Below are 23,362 nucleotides of genomic sequence, written 5' to 3'. Positions count from 1 at the left end.
TTTTACAGGTAACGGCTATCAGTAAACAAGACCATACCAAATCTATTGGAGAGGTGACGTGTAGAGAAACACTGAACATCCAGGTTTCTGCTTATAAGAACAGCTTCAACTATGAGTATGAATAAGTAAAAATTATCGTAGGTATTTCATAAAAACATTTATTTTTACATACGTTTAGCCAAACGTCATTAACATTTAGTTAAATAAGTAGTTATGGAGAAAAGTTCCCTATCTATGTAATGGAGTCTTCCGTCGATATTCATCCGCAGAAAAATAGTGCAGGAAAAAAAACAACACAACTGTGATAGTTTATGAAGTAATAATGACAGAGTAACGTTAAGTTCGAGAGGGCACACGGCACGCTACTGCGTCTGCTATTGAATTATGCCGTCCTAAGTAAAGCAGGGTGTGCGTAAAGCAGGGTGTGCGTTTGTGTTTATATAGGGGCGGTTAGATGCGGGATAAATACCTGTAACCTCTGACCGCGTAACGGTGACGTGTAGACTGCTCTGGTGCCAGGTGTGCGATTGGGTGAAGTAACTCGCATTCTGCGATCACGACTCCCTACGACGACGAAACTCGCTGTGCGATTCTCTGCAAATCGCATACAATTACATAGCTCCACCGCAGACTCTTGAACTTGTAACTTAATTATGATATACATGCTGTATTATATACTTTAGTAAAGACAGGTGTTTCGTAAGTACTAAATTGTTAGATGTTGTATGCACTGTTGACGGAAGCATGACGTCGACATCTTAGACTTCTAGTTTCATAAATTTCCGTCATAAAACCTCTGTAACAACGTTTACTACCTCCATGATCTGTTTGTGATCATCTACAGGTATTCTTCGGCTAGTTTATTGTGGAGTCTTCGACCCATTTCCTTGTAGTTCTGATTTGACGTTTGTGGATATGATGAAGATATCTGTCAGTTTTGGAGGGTTAAAATTCATGAAAATGGCTAAATTCATATTTGTCAGCTGGCCCCTCCGGGTAGAGACTTCGATCTGGTAACTCCGTGATTCTACCGAGCTCCCCTGGGTGCCCAAAGTTATCCAGTTAGCCTCCTGTGCAGGCCCCGTGGAAAGCAAACTTCTCTCGTCGGCTATGTAGGATGGCCGGCTATATTAAAATAACGCGTTAAAAACTCTTCCCCACCGCCGCTGGTCCTGCACAGGAGGCTAAGAATTGGTTGGGTTTTGCGTAGTTTTGGTATTATTTTTGGCGTGCTTTTAGGCTTTTTATGGGACTTTCTTTTGGGGGGCTTTTTTTCTTCTTTTTTTACGCCGTTGTGTTGTCGCTAAAAACAAAAACAGTGCAAAAAAGAACTTGAGCCCGATAAAAAGCCTAATAACACGCTAAAATTAAAATGAGCCAAAGCCCAACCCTCTGTTTGGAAAGTAACACTATAACTGTTAGATATAACTTTGGGCTTAATAAGTGTGCTTGTTAGATCCCCGCGGGGTTTCTGTTGACAAAGGCGCCGACTCGCGGGATCTCTAGACTCTACAGCAAGAATCGGTTCTTTATTTGCTACCAAGGTTAAAAATACCTTGATCCACAGGGTAAAGCGGCCAAGTTCAGCTCTGCTTGCCCTTTGTCAAGTATGCCTGGGTGTTTCCTTACACGCACAGCAGGTGTTGGAACGTACTTTTTATTTTCACTTTTGACATTATCTACCGAGGCCTGTGCCAAGTGGTGTATGACCACCACCACATGCTGTAACCTTTGCTGACTTTCGGATAATAAAACTACGTCACAAGCATAGAACAGGCTTATTAATATAGACTTATTACTTTTGAGCGGTGTAACCGTCGAGCGTTTTATGACCCTTAACATACATGTGTATATGTTATGTTTAGAGCTTTAGACTGGTTTATGCACTTATTATCAAGACCGCATCGGGGCGCTACAGTACAGTACAGACCGGTTCTCGACAGATTTCAACCATGGTGTAAATCGTACAAAACAGTTGCAAAATGGGCAAATATATACCGCAAGTTGAAAAAAAAACCATTGGAAAACGATACCAATGTCGTAGAATGCCAAAATTAAACTAAAAAGACGAAAATTATGTAAAGAAATGAATTTGAAAAGTAGAAAAGCTTCAAAACCACGTAGATTCCATAATGAAAACAACTTTTTGGCTAAACTTTTTTATTCGCACGCTCGCATCAGTTTTGAGGTTCCCAGAGCATGTCATTCATATACTAGTAATCAAATCAACATGGCCTTACTGAGTTTACAACAACAACAGCAACAAACTACTTTTACTGGATATTTCGTGAACATCAAGGGCACCTATCCAAAATGGACAATAGTCTGTAAAAACGGCAAAATTTTTCTATAACTAATCACTTACTCATTCACACCATGTTCACAGGTGGCTTCTGATAAAAGCATTGGACTGTCCAAAAGGACTCTCGCCTGCCTACATTTATCCATCGAAATGGAGAACACTGTTGCATACACGACTTCTGATACCAACCGCACACAGAATTTATCTGTGTCTCTTCATGTGACTATCATACCATGCGAACGTGATTTTGATACAGTCATGTTGGCTCCTCACCGACTAACCTGTACCTAGTAGTAACGTTACAAGTATTATAAATAGAAGCCATAGAACGGTGAAATCCAAACGAGCAATCCAACACTGGAAACTGTAGCCATGTGACGTCAGGGGGTATTTTGGCGCGGAGTGGTACACCTGAACATTTGGAGGGGTGGTTAGGGTACAGGGGGTACCTAATCTCCAAGCAGATGCTGGTAGGAAATATCGTTAAGTTACATAATGTTGACCGACTTTCCGTTTATGTTACATACATGTAGATTGTAGCGCTCTGTTATAATATTATATGGTTTCTTCGAGAGTAGCCCAAGCCAGACACTTAAAGTTTAAAGGTATCCAGTGCAGTTTTTAGGGCTTGGATTTTTCAAAGTCAATATTCAATAAGTTGAAACGACACTGTCCAATGTATATCGACATTCGTGGACCAAAAATGCAAAAAATTCTTACGAAAAACGGTTATTGGAAGGACCTTGTTTGAATTTTAGGGTACCACCCAGAAAATATAGGACTTATCTTGGGGCTTGTTTCTGCACTTTTAAATGCCTAAAGTACTAGTATCAGATACTGATTGAAAGGTGCTAAGGCGGGAAAGTATGTGTCAATGTCATAAAAATTACCTAAGAGTATTTCCAGTTTTGCCGCCCTGAAATTGCATTGGATGTTTTTAAATCATGACCATAGTTTGTACGCGTCAGCAAGAAAAAAAAAACCAAAAAAAAAACAAAAAACGGGACAGTTGGAAAACGTTTCGATTTGCCTCCCAACATCTGCTTGGAGACAGAATTGTACACGTGTACTGCTTGCGTACAGCGAATCCCAAGTTGATAACGATTTGAAATTTGTAACAATTTATGCCGTTTTACAGACATCAACCTTCATGAATTGTGCATGTTAATGAAACTAAAGCCAATGCAGAAGCTTTTATGGATGTTTGTGAACACGTGGGTTTTGCGGACGCTAAAACGAACGCACACTTTAACATATTTTTCTACCCAGGCAACATCCGTCCAACTGTGGAATTTAGGGTCTGCATGCCTTTTTCCGTGAGGCGTAACAAGCCTGTATGGCCTGGTTTCTATCCGACCCTCACTGTCCATCATAATTAGCGGTTCAACCAATGAGAGCATGGCAATTAGTGATTAGACCAATGAGAAAGTGTGTGGCTGAATGCCCTTAAATATTTGCAATTTATTTCATTACATTTCTACGTTTTGACGGAGGGGGCTGAGGCTGTGGTATCGGCTTACCAGACAGAAAAGTTTAATTTTACACTTTCAAAGAACAACACCGACTATTGGTCTGAAGATAATGCAATCATGTAGAAGACCAATCGGGTTGGTTGGAACGTCGCTGAGGCTACAGCTAAGTGGCCAATCCGAGCAAGCGTTGCATATCTTTACCGATACCAACACAGACATTTTGGAGTATACAGGGTTTTAAAAAGTTATCCCAGTCGAATATAGGTGGCTTATCACAGACAAAACGGTTTTCTAGTGTTGTTTCTTGCTTCTATGGTAATCTATTGTGAAATCTACGGTGTATTTCTCGAGTTTATTAGATAGTTTTGAGACCATAAGGATTTAATAGCGAACTCCGGCCCATTCAGAACACTTGCAATTGAATTTTAGTTGACGTTAAAAAGTCACGGAGCCAGACGTTTTATTACAAATCTCTTGCACAGTGAAGTTCTGAACTTCATCAACGTGTATCTAAACATATTTTTTTCATTATTGCTAGATTCAAAACACATATTTTATATCGCATGCCTGACGTAATTACGTACTATAAAACTTCAAACTAAAAGTGATCATATATCTTGCTGTTTTGGCCAGACATAGCAAATACACATTGACTTGAAGAATCAAAGAATGTTTCTACATACAAGAATTTAGTTTTGTTGGCAGACATATTCTTTTTGCCGATACAAAGCATTCTTGTTAACCAGAGCAATAAAATCTAAAAGCATTTACAGTATTTGACATTTGGGTAAAAACACCCCTATAGTGAAAAGTGGGCTGTTCCGTAAACTCTCCGCCAATCAGCGAGCTGGATGGCACAAAAGGAGCCAGGTGCGCAGAAGACCTGCGCAAACGCGGTTTCCCGATGGCGACCCCTAACCGGAGAAGTTTTCCCACCACCACAACTTTGAGCAGCTCTCCTTCAAGAAACATGCCAAGAAACGACGACCTAACACCCCTGGGCGAGTTATGAGTCTTCTAGGAGACGTGAGACGGACGCTGGTAGCCGGAATCCGACTGTAACACGACTTACAAGGTGAGTGACGCCAACCGGTTGCTCCTAGAAACGTGCAGATCGTCTTGCACTGATCCAGGTTGACAGTCTTGGCAAAACTCCTTTCTTCTTACCCTCGCGATCTTAAGAAATACCAGCGCTTTATGAGTTCCTGCTCTGGTCCCACGCTTTGAGAACCCTCCCCACACGTGTTGGGGTTGTTTTGGAATCGTATGGCTTCCCCGAACGCTTGGCAGTTGCTATGGCGACCGATTGTAGGTGAAATTTACATGATTATTGCTACAGGTGGGCCGGTAAGGTTTCAGCTGTCAATCTTTCAGCAGGTGTTCCAGATGCACCATAAAGCACATGTTCACCGTTTCTGATATATTTATCCCTCCAAAAGAGATATTTAAGCATTAGGGAAGTGTTTTGGTTCAAATTTGTGGTTCTAGAACGGGGTTAACCGGTTGACACATTGTTGCAAATGTAGCAATTCAGAAGAATCAGACTGTGAACATTATAAAAACATTGTAGCGTCCCGATGTAGCTTAGCCTACGGTAGGTCCAACATGGGAGATTTTATCTAGATAATAAGCAGGTTTGGTCATTTAAGATGAAGTGGGATACCTTTCTAGTAGTATTACACAAAAATGTGGTCTTACAACTGGATAGAAAAATACAGATCATATCTTTATATCAAGTGTTGATTGTCACATGTAATAAACTTATATTATAGTATAGTAAAACATCAAACTTCAAGTATATTGCAGTTATACATGTAGTATATTTACAAGGTTTTTGAAACCTTATGATAAAATGTCACTTCAGTTCAATATTGTATGATGATGATAAAAAATATGTGATAGGCAAGAGAGAAACTCATTACTGTACTGTAAGTGTGTGTGTGCACGGGTGTGTATGTATGTGTGTGTGTGTGTGTGTGTGTGTGTGTGTGTGTGTGTGTGTGTGTGTGTGTGTATGTGTGTGTGTGTGTGTGTGTGTACATGTATGTGTGTGTGTGCGTGTGTGTGTATATGTAAGAGAGAGAGAAAGTGTGTATGTGTGTGTGTTGTGTGTGTATGCGATGTGTGTATTGTATTATCCTTATAAAATGTATAGATATTTCCTGAAGTATCCCATTAGTTCATAAAGTATGTTAACTAAAGGTATACATTCTTGTAGCTAAAATAGACTGCTAGTAGCATTATTCTACTTGAAAGAATGGCCATTTTTAAATTGCATCGTTTTTTCCCTCATAATATATAGACTGGTAAGACGCCAACATTGCCCAGTAGCTGCGTTTATTTTATAACAGCTGCATTTGAATTTGAGGGGAGGGGGGCAACTGTGTCTAAACCATGCATTTTCATTTCAAAAGTACAATGTATTATTAATTGTATCCTTTGTTTCTACTCAGACTACCACTCCAAAGCAACCTTTTCTCTCTAAGCACAAAGCAATTCACATTATATCGCGACAAACGTGCAAAGACACCTGTTCAAACTGTATTTGACCAATGGTATAATGACGTTATGTGATACAGTAACTGCTCTGTCTTCAACAACTAGCTTGAGTAGAATTTGTTGTTGAGAAATTGGTAGCGGTACTTTTGCAGTTTTTTTTATTGTATGGTACGCGTGATTACGAAGGTTTTTGCAGCACTTTACAGTAAATGCAAGTTGAAACAATTCTGTAGTACAGTTAAGTATTACATAACAGTTTATTAACACATGTTTGCAGTGTTATGATTTTGTGCTATTAGGTTGCGAAACTTAAAAGTACTGCAAATATTTCAGGATTTACAGTAAGTGATGTTGGAAAGGTTAACCTTTAGCATGTTGAAGTAGCCATTTCTCTAACGATTGGTTACTTCAGTGTGGCAGCAGGGTAAGATAAATGGAAAATTGCAGCTGCAGTATTGAAACCATGTATAGTTATTTGCCATACAGGTCAATATATACTGTGAACTACAACATGAGCATGCATATGGGCAATTATAAGTCACAAAAGTGGCAAACCTGTAACTACTTGGATCTAAAAGACTAAAGCCTTGGAAATTATTCTTAGAAACAAACACTCATTTGGTAAAGATAAGATAAATATATATTATGATTAATTGGTATCAGCTTAAGTTGTCATATAATAAAGTATTACATTAACAAGTACCCATCATTTTATTTTTGATGGTATTTTACATGTACTTCCAGTTTATCAGGAAGAACTGTGGTTCAGGAAGAACTTCTACATATGTACATTACTGAACGTTCTAGAATGATATTATTGATCTGTCTCTAGAGAAGGAAAACATTATAGGTCTTCAGTCTGGTATCATTTGGCCTATTGTAATGACTGAACATAATGCATTCTAACACTAACAGTCTGTATCCTGATTAAATTTTTATTGCATTCATGGAATGATTGAATGGATTTTAGTGCCGTGGTAAGATTTTCCTACCCACCTGCGATTTGGAAAACAAAAGAAGAAATCAGAGATTGCAGAATTCTAGGGAGTGTTTTTTTCAGTTTCTGTGAATTTATGATATACTGTAATTGGAACTAGGACAGAAACTTAACAGGGTTGGTAGGTTACATTCATATAATCCTTGGCTTCCTGAATTCCTCCCATGTCCACCCCTAATTCCTGCTGACTCTTGGACAAATTATAATGATTATTGGACCTTCAATTTCACCCCCATTTCCTGTGTCTGACCTTATGACAGCCTGTCAATCTTTCCCCAACCCATGTGCTGTCAACCTACTCAGTCTGGACAAGCATACACACTAACTCGCCCAAAACTGTGGCCACCCATGTGATGACAGCTCATTTCAAAGTGATTTTTTTCATTACTACGACTCCCATGGGAGTAATTCCTATTAAGTCGTGTGGAAAACTCAATCATTGGTCGGTTGTCCACCAGTCTCACGTAACCTCCGTGCTCCACCCAACCCTTTGTGTGGGAAAATTACGTTGTTCACACGAAATATGGGAAGGTGATTTTGGAATGATTACATTTTTGTTTAAGGTCACTCCAGATTGCATATTACATGTACAGACAATTCATAAGGTGATTCCATTCACAATTTTCAAAAAAGGGGTGGTCAGGACTATTTTTAATTTGATGCCCATCCACTCATTTATACAAAATCAATTTTTTACACCTTATATATTTGCTTTAATAAAAAAAAAATGATGGTTTCATTCTGTGAAGTTTTTGGGGTCAACCCCTACCTAACTGTCTGAATGATATAAGATATTTTGCTCATTGTTATAATTGAATTGTAAACCACTTGAACAGTAATCCAAAATTAGACCCCCAACTGTGTTCTATAACTGGGACATAGGGTCAAGTTACTGTCAAATTTTACAGTAGTGTGTTTCAATTACCAGGAGTCATATTGAAAAGGTAAAAATTATTGTTATAATAATAGACAATTCACGGGTTGTTCCAAAGAAATGAATGTATCTATTTATTTCTAAACCTCTATTACTAATAATGTTTATGTTATCTGTAATTTCATAAATGTAACATTTTGGATTCAACTTCTCAACTTTTCTTCTGAAAATAATCACCTAAAACATGCTTTCAAACCTAAGTGTTAAGCTTGTTTTTCTGAAAATGTAAAGTCTATTTAGAGAATGTTGGTCATGTTCCATTGATGTTTATGAAACAGAATTCTTTACAGGTTGCATAAACACCTCAGTCACCTTGTTCTCATAACACTGTTGACAAATCTCCCATAATCCTCTCTGCTGTCAACATAGCCACGACCTTGACAATAAACAATTTCAAATTCTTAACAGTTTCTTGACTAAAGGTCAATATAACTCTAGTATTGCTAGCTGGTATTCTATGGATTCTCGGCTAGATGATACTATAAAAAGAATTACAACTTTGACACAAACAAAAAGTTATTTCAAGAAAATAAAATTATGAACAGTGAAGCCATACCTTGTTCTAGAACATATAAAAATGGATTCTGTAGTGAATTGTGGTAACTATTTGTTGCATAACTTTACAGGTAAATTTTTCTGTTGATGTATTCGTTACTAGAAACTAAAAAATTCTGTTGAACTGACTCAAAGCTCCTGGCTTTCATTTGCAAACAGACAAGGTAAAATTTTAATATCGTCTTAAGAAATTAATTATATTAGAATAGATATCTATTGCCTGTGTCATTCATATTCTGCTTAGTTCTTTTTTGTGATCTTAATGATTTTAAGAGGTAAAAATCAAACAAGTTCAAAATTCAAGCAGTTTTTTTTAGTTCTTCTAAATGAACTTTGTTGTAACAAGTATGGATTTGCGTAGATAATAAAATCAATCAACTGTCCAACCTTAAGCCATTTACATAAACCCGTTGTACCAACACACGTTAATCCATTGTCGCTAAGAGAAAAACTTTCCTACTGTATTTTTCTTGACATATTCCTTCACAAAAACAGGCCTTCTACTATTACAGACATTCCATAAACAAATTTGGTTGGACGGATTATGATATGGAATTTGACCGGTTGGGAGTCGGCATTTATTTAACCAAGGTTTATGGTTTGAGGTTTATGAATAAGTGGACGCAGACTTGGTTTCCAGAACTGAAAAGAAAGGCTGGACTCAGTCAATTGAATTCTATACTAAGGTTACGGGATCGGATGTCGGAGGGTTTACATATGTGACGTACGTACGCGTTTTAGGCGTTATCAGTGTGTTGGCGAAAGCAGTGTTTGCGCACATTTTAGATAACCGGGCTCGGGGTAGGTGTTTTTAGCGCTGTTTGAAGTTTTGACAGGGCGGAAAATTGGTGGGCATTACCCACGCTTGGTAAAGACGCAGCCGTGAGGCGGTGAATGCGCTGCGTGTACCTTTGGCACGGGAATAGAGCTCGGTAAACGATCCTGTATACGCTTTGTTTAACGGAAACATGGATACGCTGGTATCTGCCCCCCTCAAGCGGCGGTCGATCACACCGACACCCATTGTTCGCTCGCTGGTTGGAAAGAGCTTTTCTGTCAATTTCTGCCCGCGCTCGGGCGATCTTTGCTCCCCCTTTTTGCAAGAAGCAGGCACTCAAAGAATCAAACAAAGCAATCAGAGCCCTGTTAACTACCGTGCATTTCCAAATTGCAGTGAAGATGAAAATAAACAGCGCTATCCCCGGCACATGCGCGGATATATTTGTCGGTGGCGCTGCGTGTGTGTTCTGTACTCAAGCAGAACAGGATAAACACGCTCGCTTATCATACCTCTTCACGGACCAGATATTGGTTTCTGTCGCACGCATAAACGTTGCCTAGCAACAGGAGTCTTCGTCAACATCTCTGGCAGTAAACAACCCCCCTCCCCATCTCTGCAAATATTGTTACAGCTCACACGAGTGTTCGTTCGTGTGTTTCCCCATGATTGAATCATTTTTGCAGGTGTTGTGCACCTAACGAAGTTATCTTCCAAAAGGCCTTGACCTTAACCTTTTGCATGCTAAGGTAGCCATTTGGGACCAAATTTTTCTTGATTAAGGGGTTAGGCAGCAGGGAGAAGGTTAATTTCTCTCATATAGTCTTTGACCTTGCTACTAACTTTGTTAGCTTGTGCTTGGTAACAAATTTTGGTGATTTCAGTCTTTACACAGTGAAATTCTGCAACTGTAAGTCATTGTAAGAGTTTGAAAAACGATAATTGGCATCAAAATGCATAATTTCTTGCATGTCTAAATTTTCTATGCAAGAACATGCAATAAACTTGTTACATTAGTCAAGTTCTTAACAAGTTACACGACAACGTTGACAAAAATTACTATTTGTATTTAGTACACTACTGGCTAAATATGTTAGGGAAAATGTAACAGATTTGAAGATATGAACAGTATTACTCATCCAAAAGCAATAGGTGTTACATCTCAAAATCCCTGTCGGATATATTAAAACCTTTTGAAGTCTGAAAAGTTTCTCAGGCAATTTGAACGAGAGAAACACTAGTCTTCTGTTGTGAAGCAAACATCTCGTATATCCCATGAATGTGTTACGTAAAAGTTGAGCACAAAAGGTGCGGCAGCTTGAAAATGACGTTAAGTTTCTTTTCAACCACTTCTCTGATGGCTTTGTATGTCTATTCGAGCAATGTAATTAGATTTTCTCTCAATTTTACATGCAGTGTCCCTTTCCAGAAATTGTTGTACCTAAAATCTCAATACTTTTTGACCTTTTTGACCATAGAAATGTATGTTGTACATTTCCCAAAGATTTCTTCAAAAATTATAATGTTATAGAACACCTTGTCCAAAACCTAAACCTTGTCCAAAACCTATTACCTAAAATTGCAATATGTTTGGATGTTTTCCCTCTCCTTCAACAGAATGGTACATCCCAAAAACAATGCCAAAATTTCTCATCATAATTTAAAAGTTCTAGAACACCTTAACCTGTTCATCTCTCATTTAACCTTCAAAAGCAAGGCTTGCAGCAGCGCTTTGTTACTGTTTCTTGGCTCTAAGAGGGTTAAAGGAATCCAATGCAAGTTTAGGGTTACCGTAGCAAAACTGGATTTTTAAAGTCAATTCTCTCGTCATTCTTTTAACGTAGTAAGTTGAATCATTCCTCTATGAGACAAAACTGCAATGTCACTGATGGTTGCTTGTTTTGTATCATAGGCTGCTACATGTATTTTTTGTGTGGTACGGCCATACCAATTTAATTTGTTGGTTCTCGGATTTTTTCAGAAAAAATATGAAGCGACAGGGCGAAAAAAAATAAAAATAAAAACAGGTCTAGGCATCTTATTATAGGCTTAAATGCTACAAAATGAGCCATGAAGTCAACACAAAAGGCTGGGTTAAAATTTAAACATTGAATTTTGAACTTTTAATCAAACCACTGCAATGATAGATGGGAAAACTGTAACAACTAGGAAGAAAAGGACTTTCCTCAACTGTTGGGGGGCAAAACATGAGCATTTTTCAGTTGATTCAGGACCAGAATCAAATTTTTTTTTTTTTGCAAATCAGAAAAAAACGAAGAGGCGAATCCGAGAACTAACAAATTAAATTGGTGTGGCCTACGCAAAAAATAAACAGACGCCTCCTGTAGCTTGTTTTGGGGCTATTTGAAACACTTCGATTATGAAATGATCACGAAATAGCAAAATGAAATCTGCCAATATCAGACAGATTTCCCCATCCAGGATATTTATAAATTATTATATCTATTGCCACCTTGAAATTGTATTGGATGCCTTTAAAATGTATGTGGTTACTGGTGCTACAGTATTATATATTAGATGCTTATAGTTGTTAGTAGTGGGAGACTGGGGAGGGGGGCACTCTCAATTTCCTCTTAAAATTCTGCCACCTGTTCGAGTCATTAAACAGGTGTGGCCCTCTTACTTCCAGCGGAATTTGACCAGTAATCGTTCGCCACACCCTCTACTTAAGGCTCCAGAAGTTAAGTCCTCGTAAATCGGCCAATGATAAAAAATTAAAGAGAAAAGAAAGGTTTTATTAGCGCGGCTGTATTTCACCTTGACAAATATTGTGCACTGTTGCCAGTAGAGATTGTGAAACAAGGTCTAATTCTAGTGTGTAAGCAGGTGGGGTCCATGTGTCTAGACTAGGGTGGTTTTATGGTAATTAATCTGAATACTGTAAATCACTTTATATTCGCAGTGCTTTTATATTCTCGTTTTTCGCGGTCACTTCTGGACTGCAAATTTATCATTACCGTGAACAAATAGTTTGCCAACTTTCTTCCTTCTGTACTGCGAACATGTCCATTTTCTTAGACCGCAAAATTTTGCTACTGTGATTGTGAATATAAAGTGATTTACAGTAACTTAAAAAGGAATATGATATACATGTACTTTTAGTTTAGCTGGTTAGATTTTATTTACTATTGCTTGTTCTATTTTTTTTTCATATCTTTGTGTGAAGTGTTGTCATGGCACTTGAAAACTCTGAAAAAAGAGTTCAATTTTTTTTTCATTTCTACATGTCTTATATAATGAAATGTGCATACATTGTCATACGATTTCTTGCAAACTGATAAATTATTAAATAATAATACAGGGTGCAAAATATATTAACTTAACAGACTTATTGCAAATTTAGTGAATAACTAAGTTTTTAAAAGTACTATTTATACAAATTGTCATGTATAGATATTCTGTTTCAAGCTATTTTATGGTCACTATGTTTGAATTTTCTATGTGTAATGTTTGATATCAATGTAAATATTATGCGTCCATAATTGCAAAAAATCTTTCCCATGTGCACCATTTCTTACAATGGAGGAATTATTATGAAATGTCCTTGGCATTATATAATACAATATTTCTTCTTATATAAGATGTGTCTGTATATAAGATAAGTGTCATATGCGTGTCAATCTAACTATTCTACAAGTTCTTTGACATTCTCTTAGACGACACTAATTTGCAACTCTTCCATTGTAAAATGCCAATGACAATGGGAAAAACTAAATCACACGCAAAAATTACGTCTTAAAAAAAGTCAGCTAAATACCGTGCTCTTTGAGAGATTTCCCCAAGGAATAAATTGTAGAGGTTAGAATGTACATTTGTATAGTCTGGAGCCAAGTACTGGGTTTAATAATTGAGGATAAGCATTGTATGCACTGTCAGAGGCTATTGACGAAATGCAGCGCAACTGTAAATTAGACAAGACTGGGTATTGGGTGGTTGGCGACAGTTATAACAATATCAGCTGAACAGCCGTACATTCAAATACTAGTACTGTACATCGTGAAATGTTTGCGATGGTTTTATTTTTATGTTTTTGTTCTTGGAAAGCAAAATCACGACAATGCGAATATGTGTCTTGTATTTCTGTTGTACGTAACATAACTGTTTCAAACATGAATTTCAAACATGGTGAAAACCTCTTTTTTTCTTAACCCACAAAATTAAACCACTCCAAAAATATATGCACTTACAGTATCATGCAAAACGGACTGACATGCATGAATCGGTTCAGTGTCATGTATATTGTTTAATCTTTTGTGAAAAGAGCCACAAGATTTTAGTCCTCTACAAAAGGGTCTTGCATTGGATGCGGTTCATATTTCTCAACTGTCAGTCACAAAGTGTAGGTGGGTATACATTTGTACATTGTTATACATGTATATTTTATATGTATAATTATCTAATATCTGAAATATGATGTTGATATAATTTTACACAACTTTTGGCCATTATCTACTTCATTTTATCCATATATAGTTTGCTTCAAGGTTTTTGGATATTGTCTGAGTTAGTTGATTGTTTTGGTTAACAAAAGTTACTAAACCAACCACTTAACCTATTAACTACATGGATGCTAGATGTTGTCTAGGTTAACGTTGTAGCATCAGGCAATTGTTAATGTGTATATATATATAGTAACATTGATTACAATTGGGCTAAATGTATTTGACAGTATGTATATGTGTTGGGTTTTTGTAGCTTAGTTACTGTTAAAGTTTGATGTTAACTTTTGGGTGGGGTTCAAACGTGTGTGTGTGTGTCTTGGCATTGAACTTGACAAAAATGGAAATGTACGTTAGCAATGGTTCTCAACCGTATCTCCCCTCTGATTTAAGTATGGACACACGACAGGTCAAAAATGCCTCAAGGTCATAAAAGTTAGACTCAAGGTCGTCAGTGTAGTAGTTAACGGATTAACCAATGTTTCGCCACACACACATAAATCAGTACATTGTCATTTCGTAAATAGAATACACTCTCTTTCTGTTTGTACATTTTTGCATTCTACCCACTCTTCAAACAACTACACAAAACCCATTACATACAAGGGCGTAAAAACATTTAACTGCCCATAGTTTACAATAGGTGTATTCAGATGTTGTGCAAACCAGTGTCAAACATATGACAGAAAACCATTTGAAATTGGTCCGGTAAGATCAATATTTAACTGTCGGTCTGTAGACTGTCTTGGCCTAAAGTCACGCATCGTCTAGTATAAACAGAATGCTGTTGTGCATAGGACATATTTTTTGAGCTGGACTTTTTTTTTTTTTACATCTCATACAAGAGAAATGGCTCTATTGGTAGATGAAATGTTTTAAATTATGCCAGTATGAAATTGAATAGTTCTCAACTTGTTACTTGTTAGCATTTCTCTACTCAAGATTCGGTAAGTAGATCAAGTCTTACTATGTTCTTAGGTCACTACTAGAAGTACTAGTACTACATGTAGTCCTTCTTCAAGATTGCAATTCAAGGTGCGAGTTTAAAGGCGTCAAATCAATGCATTTTCAAGGCAGCAAAACAAATTTAAAGGATATTCTGGAAGAGAAAATCTGTCTAATATTGAAATTTTACTGCCAATTTCTAGCAAACTTTAATCATCATTTTATACTCAAAACATTTGAGATGGCCTGAAAGCAAGCTACATGTACACTTTATTTTTTGGGTATCACCCATAAATAGAATCGAACCAGCCTAAATTTTAAACAAGCATTTCTGTCAGTGACATCACATTTTTGCCTCACAGATATCAGTATATGCTATGGCAATGCTTATTACATATTATTAGAATTGATTCAACTAATTTATAATTACTCTTACATTAAAAGAATGACTAGAAAATTGAGTTTTGAAAATCCAGTTTTGCTGCCCTGAAATGTACAAACAAGGCGCAAAATACTGCATGCATACTAGTCTGCACGAATTCCATGAACAGTTGCATTCATGTGTATATCAGACAAGAGAATCCACGTTAAGTTCGACTTTGGACTTTGGCCAAGGAAAAAAGAAAAGGGTCTTTTCCGTTGACAGATTTATACTTCTACCCCAGCGAAGCTGGAAGAAAAGAAAATGGCGGCAAAGCTAATCATTAAACCGCACCAAGTCCAAGGCTTTTGTGGCATCGGAAAATAATGCTATTAACATGAAGAATATTGCATCCTATCACATAAAAGAAGGAATGTGTGGCCACAAAAGCTTCTCTTTGGGCCCGAAAAGTGTGGCGTTGTGTGGGATAAAAGGGGGATTTAAAACCACTTTCAGTAAAGGTTTTAACACTTGATAACACAGAAAGTTTGAGGTGAAAAATGGGGGATTTTGCAGAATTCGTGGCCGCAGGGGGTGTTTGAAAGTCTAGACAAACCGATTAAAGTCACAGATAATATGTATAACAAGGAGCTGGGAGTAGAAATGTTTCAGTCTCTTTATAGTTTTGCCTCTAGTGTCAAATTCCAAACTTTAACCCATAGATTTTGAAGTTTCTTTGAAAGTAATAATCTGTTGTAACAACTGTATCTGTAAAAGTTACTTTTCTATTTTTGATTTATAACAATTATTAGAATCCCAGTGACATGTAATTAAATTCTAGATATTTGAAAAGCAACAATGAGTGAAGTTCCTAATAATAATATAATTCCTGTTCAATGTTGTTACTGGCCAATTGGCAATCTACATTTCAGTTAGTAGGAAAATCTATCAATGAATATTTGTTTTGTTTTGAAACCAATTATTCAGTCAAAGTTTTCTTGTTTAAAGTTGTAATAAGACTCCCTATTCCTCAACTGTAGTGTCTATTCTATATTAGAGTCAACTATAATTTTTTCTTTGGAAGCTTTGTTAAAATGGTGGTTTCTGTCAACTTTTTCCCTGACCTCCACCTTCAAAAGTAACCGGTGGGAACTTTGACACTACACTTGACCTACATTTAAAACAAACAGGAAAACTGTTGAGCTCTGCGAGATTTGAACACCACGTGTACAAGGACCTCTCTACAACTCAGGTACAACTCAGGCTCTATTCTTGTGCACGTGTCTTGCTTTTCAAAGTCTCGGTCCTTTATTTAGCAAGAAGGACTGGTTTCAGATATCCTTTTGAGAAAATATCCGTGACTCACAGTTGACCGTAGTTCTATTTTTGTGCACGCGTCTCCTTTTCAAAGTCTCAGTCCTGTATTTAGCAAGGAGGACCGGTTTTGAATATCCTTTCAAAAAGAACTCTGCAACTCGATCGCAGTTAACGACTTTTACAGCTTACAGTAAGTAACACCCTGCAGATTAATTTTGGACAAATATTGCACTTTGGACAAATGTTCGTAGCCCTTTACAGCTCATACTTACAAAGTTGATTTTGTGAAAACCTTCCATGGCACATAACGGACCATAATGACCCCCAGTGGAGGTCGTCGAAAAAGCTGAAGATTTTCTGGGAAATCTTAAGATTGTTTCAAAGAATTTAAAGAATTTTCCAAAGAATCTGAAGATTGTTTCAAAGAATCTAAAGATTTTTTTTAAATTTGGAGATTTTTTCAAAGAATCTAAAGATTTTTTCAAAGAATATGAAGATTTTTTCAAAGAATCTGAAGATTGTTCTCTGAGATTGGTTTGAAACATTGTGATCTTGAAACTTTAATGATGGAATTTCCTTTGATATACTCAGTTTTATTTTTGTGTGTTGTATTGTCATTTCCAAAGTGACTGTCTCAGTCCATTATGTAACCAGGAGGGGTTTCGGATAGTCTTTCGAGAAAACGTCTGTGACTCACATTTGACCACTTTTACCACTCAGGAAGTACTGGTTCTATTTTCGTGCACGCGTCTCCGTTTTCAAAGTCTCAGTCTTTATTTAGCAAGTTTCGGATATCCTTTTGAAGAAGTGTCCGTGACCTACAGCGGTCGACCCTCGAGAAAACTGTTCTTTACCGCTTCTGTCATTCAAAAGGGAAGTGCGGGCTTGACACAAAAGAGGCACGTGTCGGACCATGGTTACTGTAAGTCGTGAAACTTGTGCAGTGGTTTTATTTAGCGGTAGGAAGAAAAGAGACATTTTCATAGTGTTTTGAAGTTGTGTTCAAAACATTATTCTGCAGTACAGTATATGGCAGTCATACAATGATGACACACTTGTCTAGCAATGTTATGAATTTGCAGTGGAGAGGTCACCATTAAAAAAAATAAAGCCACTGAAAATTTTAATAAAAAAAGTTTCACTATTTACAGTATTGGACTCACAAGGGAATATGACTTCTTTTTTTTTACCAGCTTTGTAAAGAAATTTTTTGGTAGTCATTTGGCAGGACACATTTTTTTGCAATATGTTTAAGCATTTGGAAAATTTTTCTTTGCAAAATTATTTTATCTGTACTGTCAGTTAAAAAGCTAGAAGAAGGAAAAATCTTCTTAGATTAATTCAATGCCCGTGCAGCTGGCAAGGAAAAAGTATCAGCTACTTTTCCAAATTCAAATTATTTTTCTTCCTGAATCTTCTCATATGTAGAAACTTTCTAAAAAAAGTGCTCAATCTCTGTGCATGTATTTAGCTGAGTTCAAGTGCCTTTTTTGTTTGATTTCCAAGAGAGCAAGAAGAAAAGATGTTATTTTTAGTCTGTAAAAATGTTGAAACACAGACTATTCAGGGTATGAAAACTGTGCCACAATATCACTTGACTGAATGTACTCTCAAGTGTGCCCAACAATAACTCGCGGAAACTCTTGAAAAGAGACGTTGTCCAAAGTCTTACCCCCACCTGCCCCCTTGTCCTGAATACCTGCACACACCTGTGAAAAAGTCACACACACACACATTCACACCTGTTACAATGGCTCCGACTTAACAATGACCCCCCTCCCCCATCTTGTACTAATACAGTGGTGGCACTTCTTTTCAAAAGAGCTTGCTACGGAGATTTTGCGGTTTTAGCAGGCTCTCACCGCTCACGCGAGAAACTTACGCCGTTTTTGTCTACGAGATATCTTTAGAAGCCAAGAAAATCCCCGTTTGGAGGTTTGGACGTGACTGTGCCAAGGTCGAGTAACCTACAATAAGGAGGTCAGGGGTCAGGGGTCGTGTTGTATGGTTCTGTTGTTTGGTCAGACACGCAGCTTTGCTGCTCAAACCTCTCCGGACTAATTGGGCTCTGGCAAACTCTAAGTTTTCGAGTCAACATTACGTCATCTTGGTAAATGTTGCTTCTTTATAGAAAGAAACGTTTTGAGTTGTTGGGTCAACTTGAATGTGATTTTATAACATTGATGCGTGTTACTTTGTATGTAATTTGTGTAAAGTTAGCCTGTTAGGCCTAAGTAAGAGAGAATGTTGTACAATACATCTGACAGACATTGACAAGCATGGGAACTTAAATTAATGATTATGAAGGCTGGGACGTGTCTCGGACAATCAAATTTGTCCAAGGCTTAGTTTTTATTCACTCCTTTGTGATGACGAACGCAAACTGTAGAGTGATTAGTATCACTATATGGAAAGATTGAATGAATAATAGATGTGTGAGTCATAAAAATACCTTGAAAAAAAAAGAGTTTAGAGATTTTAGACTTCCTGTAGATATTTTTGTCCATGGTTTTCCTGACCTGCAAGTTCTCCCCATTTCCTGTGTCTGACCTTTTAACCTCCTGACAGTCTACCTGTCAATCTTCTCCACCCACTTTATATCAACCTACTCTTAGGTTCATCTCACTTCCTGTGTCAGATTTTTTTGACCTGTCATCCTGCCTGTCAATTTTTCACCCACCCACGTGCTGTCAACCTACATGTTCTCTATCTGTCCAGACAGACACACAAACCAACAGCTCAGCCACTCTAAACAATACTTCCATACCACAAAGTAACCATGCCACAGGGTTTGAGGTACACTTGATAATTCCTGTTTCTCCAGTGAAACTAAGGGATTAAAAATTATAACTTAATACCGCACTGATTAAAAGGGGTTAGGAAAGGAGTTGATTTTAATATTAGTTCATTATAGAGGACAAAGCATTTTACAGATAGTAATTTTGTAATTCTTAGTGCTATATAATCAGTTTGGCGCTTTGCAGTTGGCATTTGGTGTTTAGGGCTCTTGTAGGGTTTGAAAGTGTGAAGTTGTTTTCTCGTGTTCCTGATAAATTATTTCTGTCCCCTGAGACCAAAATGGACTGACCAGGTTGTCTGTTGAACAAGTAGTCTTCATGGGCTAGTCCATTGTAGAGAGGGGGTAAGAAAACTGAACATTGCATTTTCTTCTACAAATTTAAAAAATTTACAAATTGTTGCATATATGTGTATAAAGGAAGATTTACCAATGTCAGTCGTATGACTATTCATACTGAAAGAAAAAATTAGAGACAAGTTGTTCATAACTGTCCTATGACTATTTCTTGTGGTACTGTCCACATTATATGGGGGGTAATTTGACGAAATTATACCTATTTAACATACCCTGTCATTATGAGGAGTTAGTTTGAACAAAATGGCTTCTGATTGAAGAAAAAATGCTCTCCTTTTTTTAAGTCTTAGCAGGATTTTTTACACTTTGAATGGAAGCGATTGAATTTGGAGCGACAGGAAAAATCTGTCACATGGCCCACAATGCCTAGCTGGGACTCCAACTATGGCGGCTTCAGGTATTTTTATTGTCACCTCCATAAAACAATACAAGGAGTATAGAAAGCTTGTAAAAGGGCAATGCTTTGACCAATAAGTGTGTAAAGAGACAGTTGTACTTTTGAGTACTTGTTTTGGGTGACTGAGTTGTGGGTTTGTACAATGTATATCTGTCTGGACAGAATATGTTATGCAATGTTGTAATTCATTGTTGAAGCTAACTTTGAAAATAACAAAACCTTACTTTGTAATGTAAATACTTTAAAAGCCAGCTGAAAATAATAGAATTTTAGATTTGAGCTCTGAAGAGACTCTGACACTATAGAGTTTGCTGACATTATATTTCATTATATTTCGATGTGCGCCCAGAAATTTTGGGGGGTTAGGTGCACCAGTGCACATAGCTATTCCAATAATGAATTTCCAGCCCTACATGTACTGCACTATTGTAGCCTCTACAAGGCTTCAGAGGTGACTGGAAAGACTAGAAATTGGCCAAATAGACAGATAACATGCCAGGGGAGATAGTCCTATACTGTTTGCCGCTCTGAAGCCTGGTAGAGGCTATAGCTAACACTGCTACATGTACATGTATTGCACATTTTGCTGAATTGCTGCTCCCAATATAGGTCACAATTTAATCACATACAGCCCAACAATAACTATTTTACATAAACCAGTCACTAGTTCTGGGAACTCAGTGGGAGAGGGAAAAGATTTCATGGTTCTCGCGTAAATTTTCTGCCTTAAATTCAGCGGAACCACCTTTCACATTACCCAGCTCTACCCCGGTTTATGTTTTGTCTGCTTGAAAAGGTCGAGGGTTAAGTTATTCTTCCTTGGATTCTGGTGAATTTACTACATGGTTCACGCATTTTGTCTTCATCATTTAGTTTAGTGTTTAACCTTTGGAAAGGTCGCAAATGACATTTTGAATAGTAGGTGCAGTCAAGACTGCACAAGAAGACTACTCAAGGGACTGATAAAGTCAGGTCTATGTGGACAGGTGGTCACTGTTATAGACAGGATTCTTCATGCTTGTGTCAATGGGAAAAGTATCAAAGGGACCATAAAAAAGTGTTCAGGTGGTCTTTGTTTTGAGGTGGTGATTTGAACAGTTTTGAGCGTGTAGAAGTAGCTTAACTTTATAGGGTTTCATATTTTTTGAGGCCATAGGGGCAGTGGGTTGTTAATTTATTGTCTAGGGCACTGTATTGGAAGGTAGAGCCCATCCCTCTCCTTCCATTGCCTTTTACCTCCCAAACCTAGTAATGGATTTAACTAACTGTAAGTCAGGTACCCATTTTACATCTGGATGGAGTGAGGTAAGTTGTGTCAAGTGCCTTTCCCAAGAACATAATATCTTGCTAGGAATGCCAGGAATCGAACCCATGACCGCTCAATCCATTAAAAAAGTGTAAATACTAAGAAGAAATAGGTGTTTATCCAAAACCTTAAGCTTTCCTTTTTTGTAGAGTGGTATGTTACAGTATGTAAATCTTATTTTGTCACCTTATCTCTTTGCTTAGAAAGTTGTTCTTCCACTTTAATCAATTTTAAGTCTTATCTGTTGTAGCATCTTTACTTTTCAAGACGGATGACTTGGCAAAAAGATGTATATCTAAATCTAGAAAGAAAGTCTGTAGTGACCACTCATGCAATGGGCTTGAGGAAAAAGTCACAGTAGACAGGTGGTCACTAATAGTATTGACCGGAACCCCTTAAAGCTTGGGTCAATGGGAAAAACAAGGGACCATCAAAGAGTGACCACAATGGCCAGGTGGTTGTTATGCAGAAGTGGTCACTTGTATACTGTTTGACCATATACAGTGACTGTGGCAATAGGTCAATGACCTGCAGCTCCCTGTAACCTGAGTATGGCTGATGTAAGACTTGAAAATCATACCCTGCCCAAATTATGCAGCTTTCAGGGCCTTTTCTAGAACCCATCAACCACATGAGGGACAAGAAGTCAAAGATCTCATACCTCCAGGAAATATTTGTTTTGCAAATTTTTTTGTTTTTAACTCCATTATTGGGAATTTATTTCTTGATCTTGTCTGGCTCCCATAAGGCAACAGATATGCATATAGTAAGAAATTGAAGACAGGAAGTGAGATAATCTTTTCTGGGACCTTTGACCTAACTTCCTGTAGGTAAGGTGTAATTACCTCCATGCATGTATGGAGGTTTTGTTTTATATCATTTCCTGTCTATATAAACTAACTGTATTAGATAACTGAGATTTCAAATGTTGAGACCATGACTGGTTAAAATTAACAAGATGATTCATTGTTAGAGCCATATAATAGTATTTTCTCACTAGATAACAATAAAATACTTAGAAAAACTTAGAAAATTTGTACTTTTAAATTCGGTAAAATTTGACAAAAAAATCTTTAAGGAAAAGTCTCTGGCAAACATTTTATTCAGGATCACATAACAAACTACTGTAATACAAGTACTGAGCATCTGCCTTGTTATATTCCAGGTGTTACAGAGACAGCTACACTGTCACATGAATCACCTGTTGAAGTACCTGAGATTTCACCTGTGTGATACCAAGCCCCTCCCATTATTATTCTCAATAGCCTCAGTGTTTATATTGGCTCCCAACACTAGCCAGGGAGTTTTTATTGTAACGTTGATAGGGGGCCATAGTAGGCAGTCACCCTGTAGGTTAGGACAATATAACCCCTGGTCAGGTTTCAGGTCGGGCGCTTTCACTTCAGGTGGGGAGGGGGGTGGGTAGGCAACTTGTATTTTTTACCGGTACTAGTGTAATTACTTGAGTGTATTCTAGGCCATACCAGTTTAATTTTAAGTTGTTAGTTTGAGGAGACGAAAGAAAATAATTCTGTTAAAACACTGTGTAAGGAGAATTTTAAGGCTTGTTCAAGCAAGAAATCTGTTTAAGTTGAATGGAATCTAAGTACACTGTGCATAAATTTTATTCAATTTAAACAAATCTTATGTTATGATGAGACAAAATATAAATTCACAGAAAGTCATATCTTTTTTTTTTACTTTTTAAAGGATTACAAATTTATTGTACTACATGTATACAAAAATATGTTTTTGTTTTTAAGTGGGAAAATAATTAATTTACTTTCAAGTAGTTAGGCCACACCAATTTAATTTGTTGGTTCTCGGATTCGCCTCTTCATTTTTTTATGATTTGCAAAAAAAAAAAAAAAATTCTGGTTCTGAA

At 37.3% G+C, this 23,362-nt stretch overlaps 1 protein-coding gene across 2 annotated transcripts in view; it reads left to right on the top strand.

The window, feature by feature from the left end:
* The first annotated feature begins 4,595 nt into the window (after window positions 1-4,595).
* LOC109476516 (serine/threonine-protein kinase 33-like) overlaps window positions 4,596-23,362 on the top strand; it is a 39,335-nt gene continuing 20,568 nt past the window's right edge. The window contains exon 1 of one of the 2 annotated variants that reach the window (XM_019777495.1): window positions 4,596-4,849. Coding sequence is in view for 1 of the 2 variants with exons in the window: in XM_019777492.1 (XP_019633051.1) it covers window positions 20,137-20,171 (35 nt within the window). In the remaining variant the exon portion in view is untranslated. Of the gene's footprint in view, window positions 4,850-20,019; window positions 20,172-23,362 lie in introns of those variants that run through there. The other variant, XM_019777492.1, reaches the window with a different exon arrangement.

This window comes from Branchiostoma belcheri, unplaced genomic scaffold (assembly GCF_001625305.1).
Source record: "Branchiostoma belcheri isolate BF01 breed outbred unplaced genomic scaffold, Haploidv18h27 scaffold38, whole genome shotgun sequence".
NCBI classification, from domain to species: domain Eukaryota; kingdom Metazoa; phylum Chordata; class Leptocardii; order Amphioxiformes; family Branchiostomatidae; genus Branchiostoma; species Branchiostoma belcheri.
This window is presented reverse-complemented; position numbering and strand designations above follow the sequence as displayed.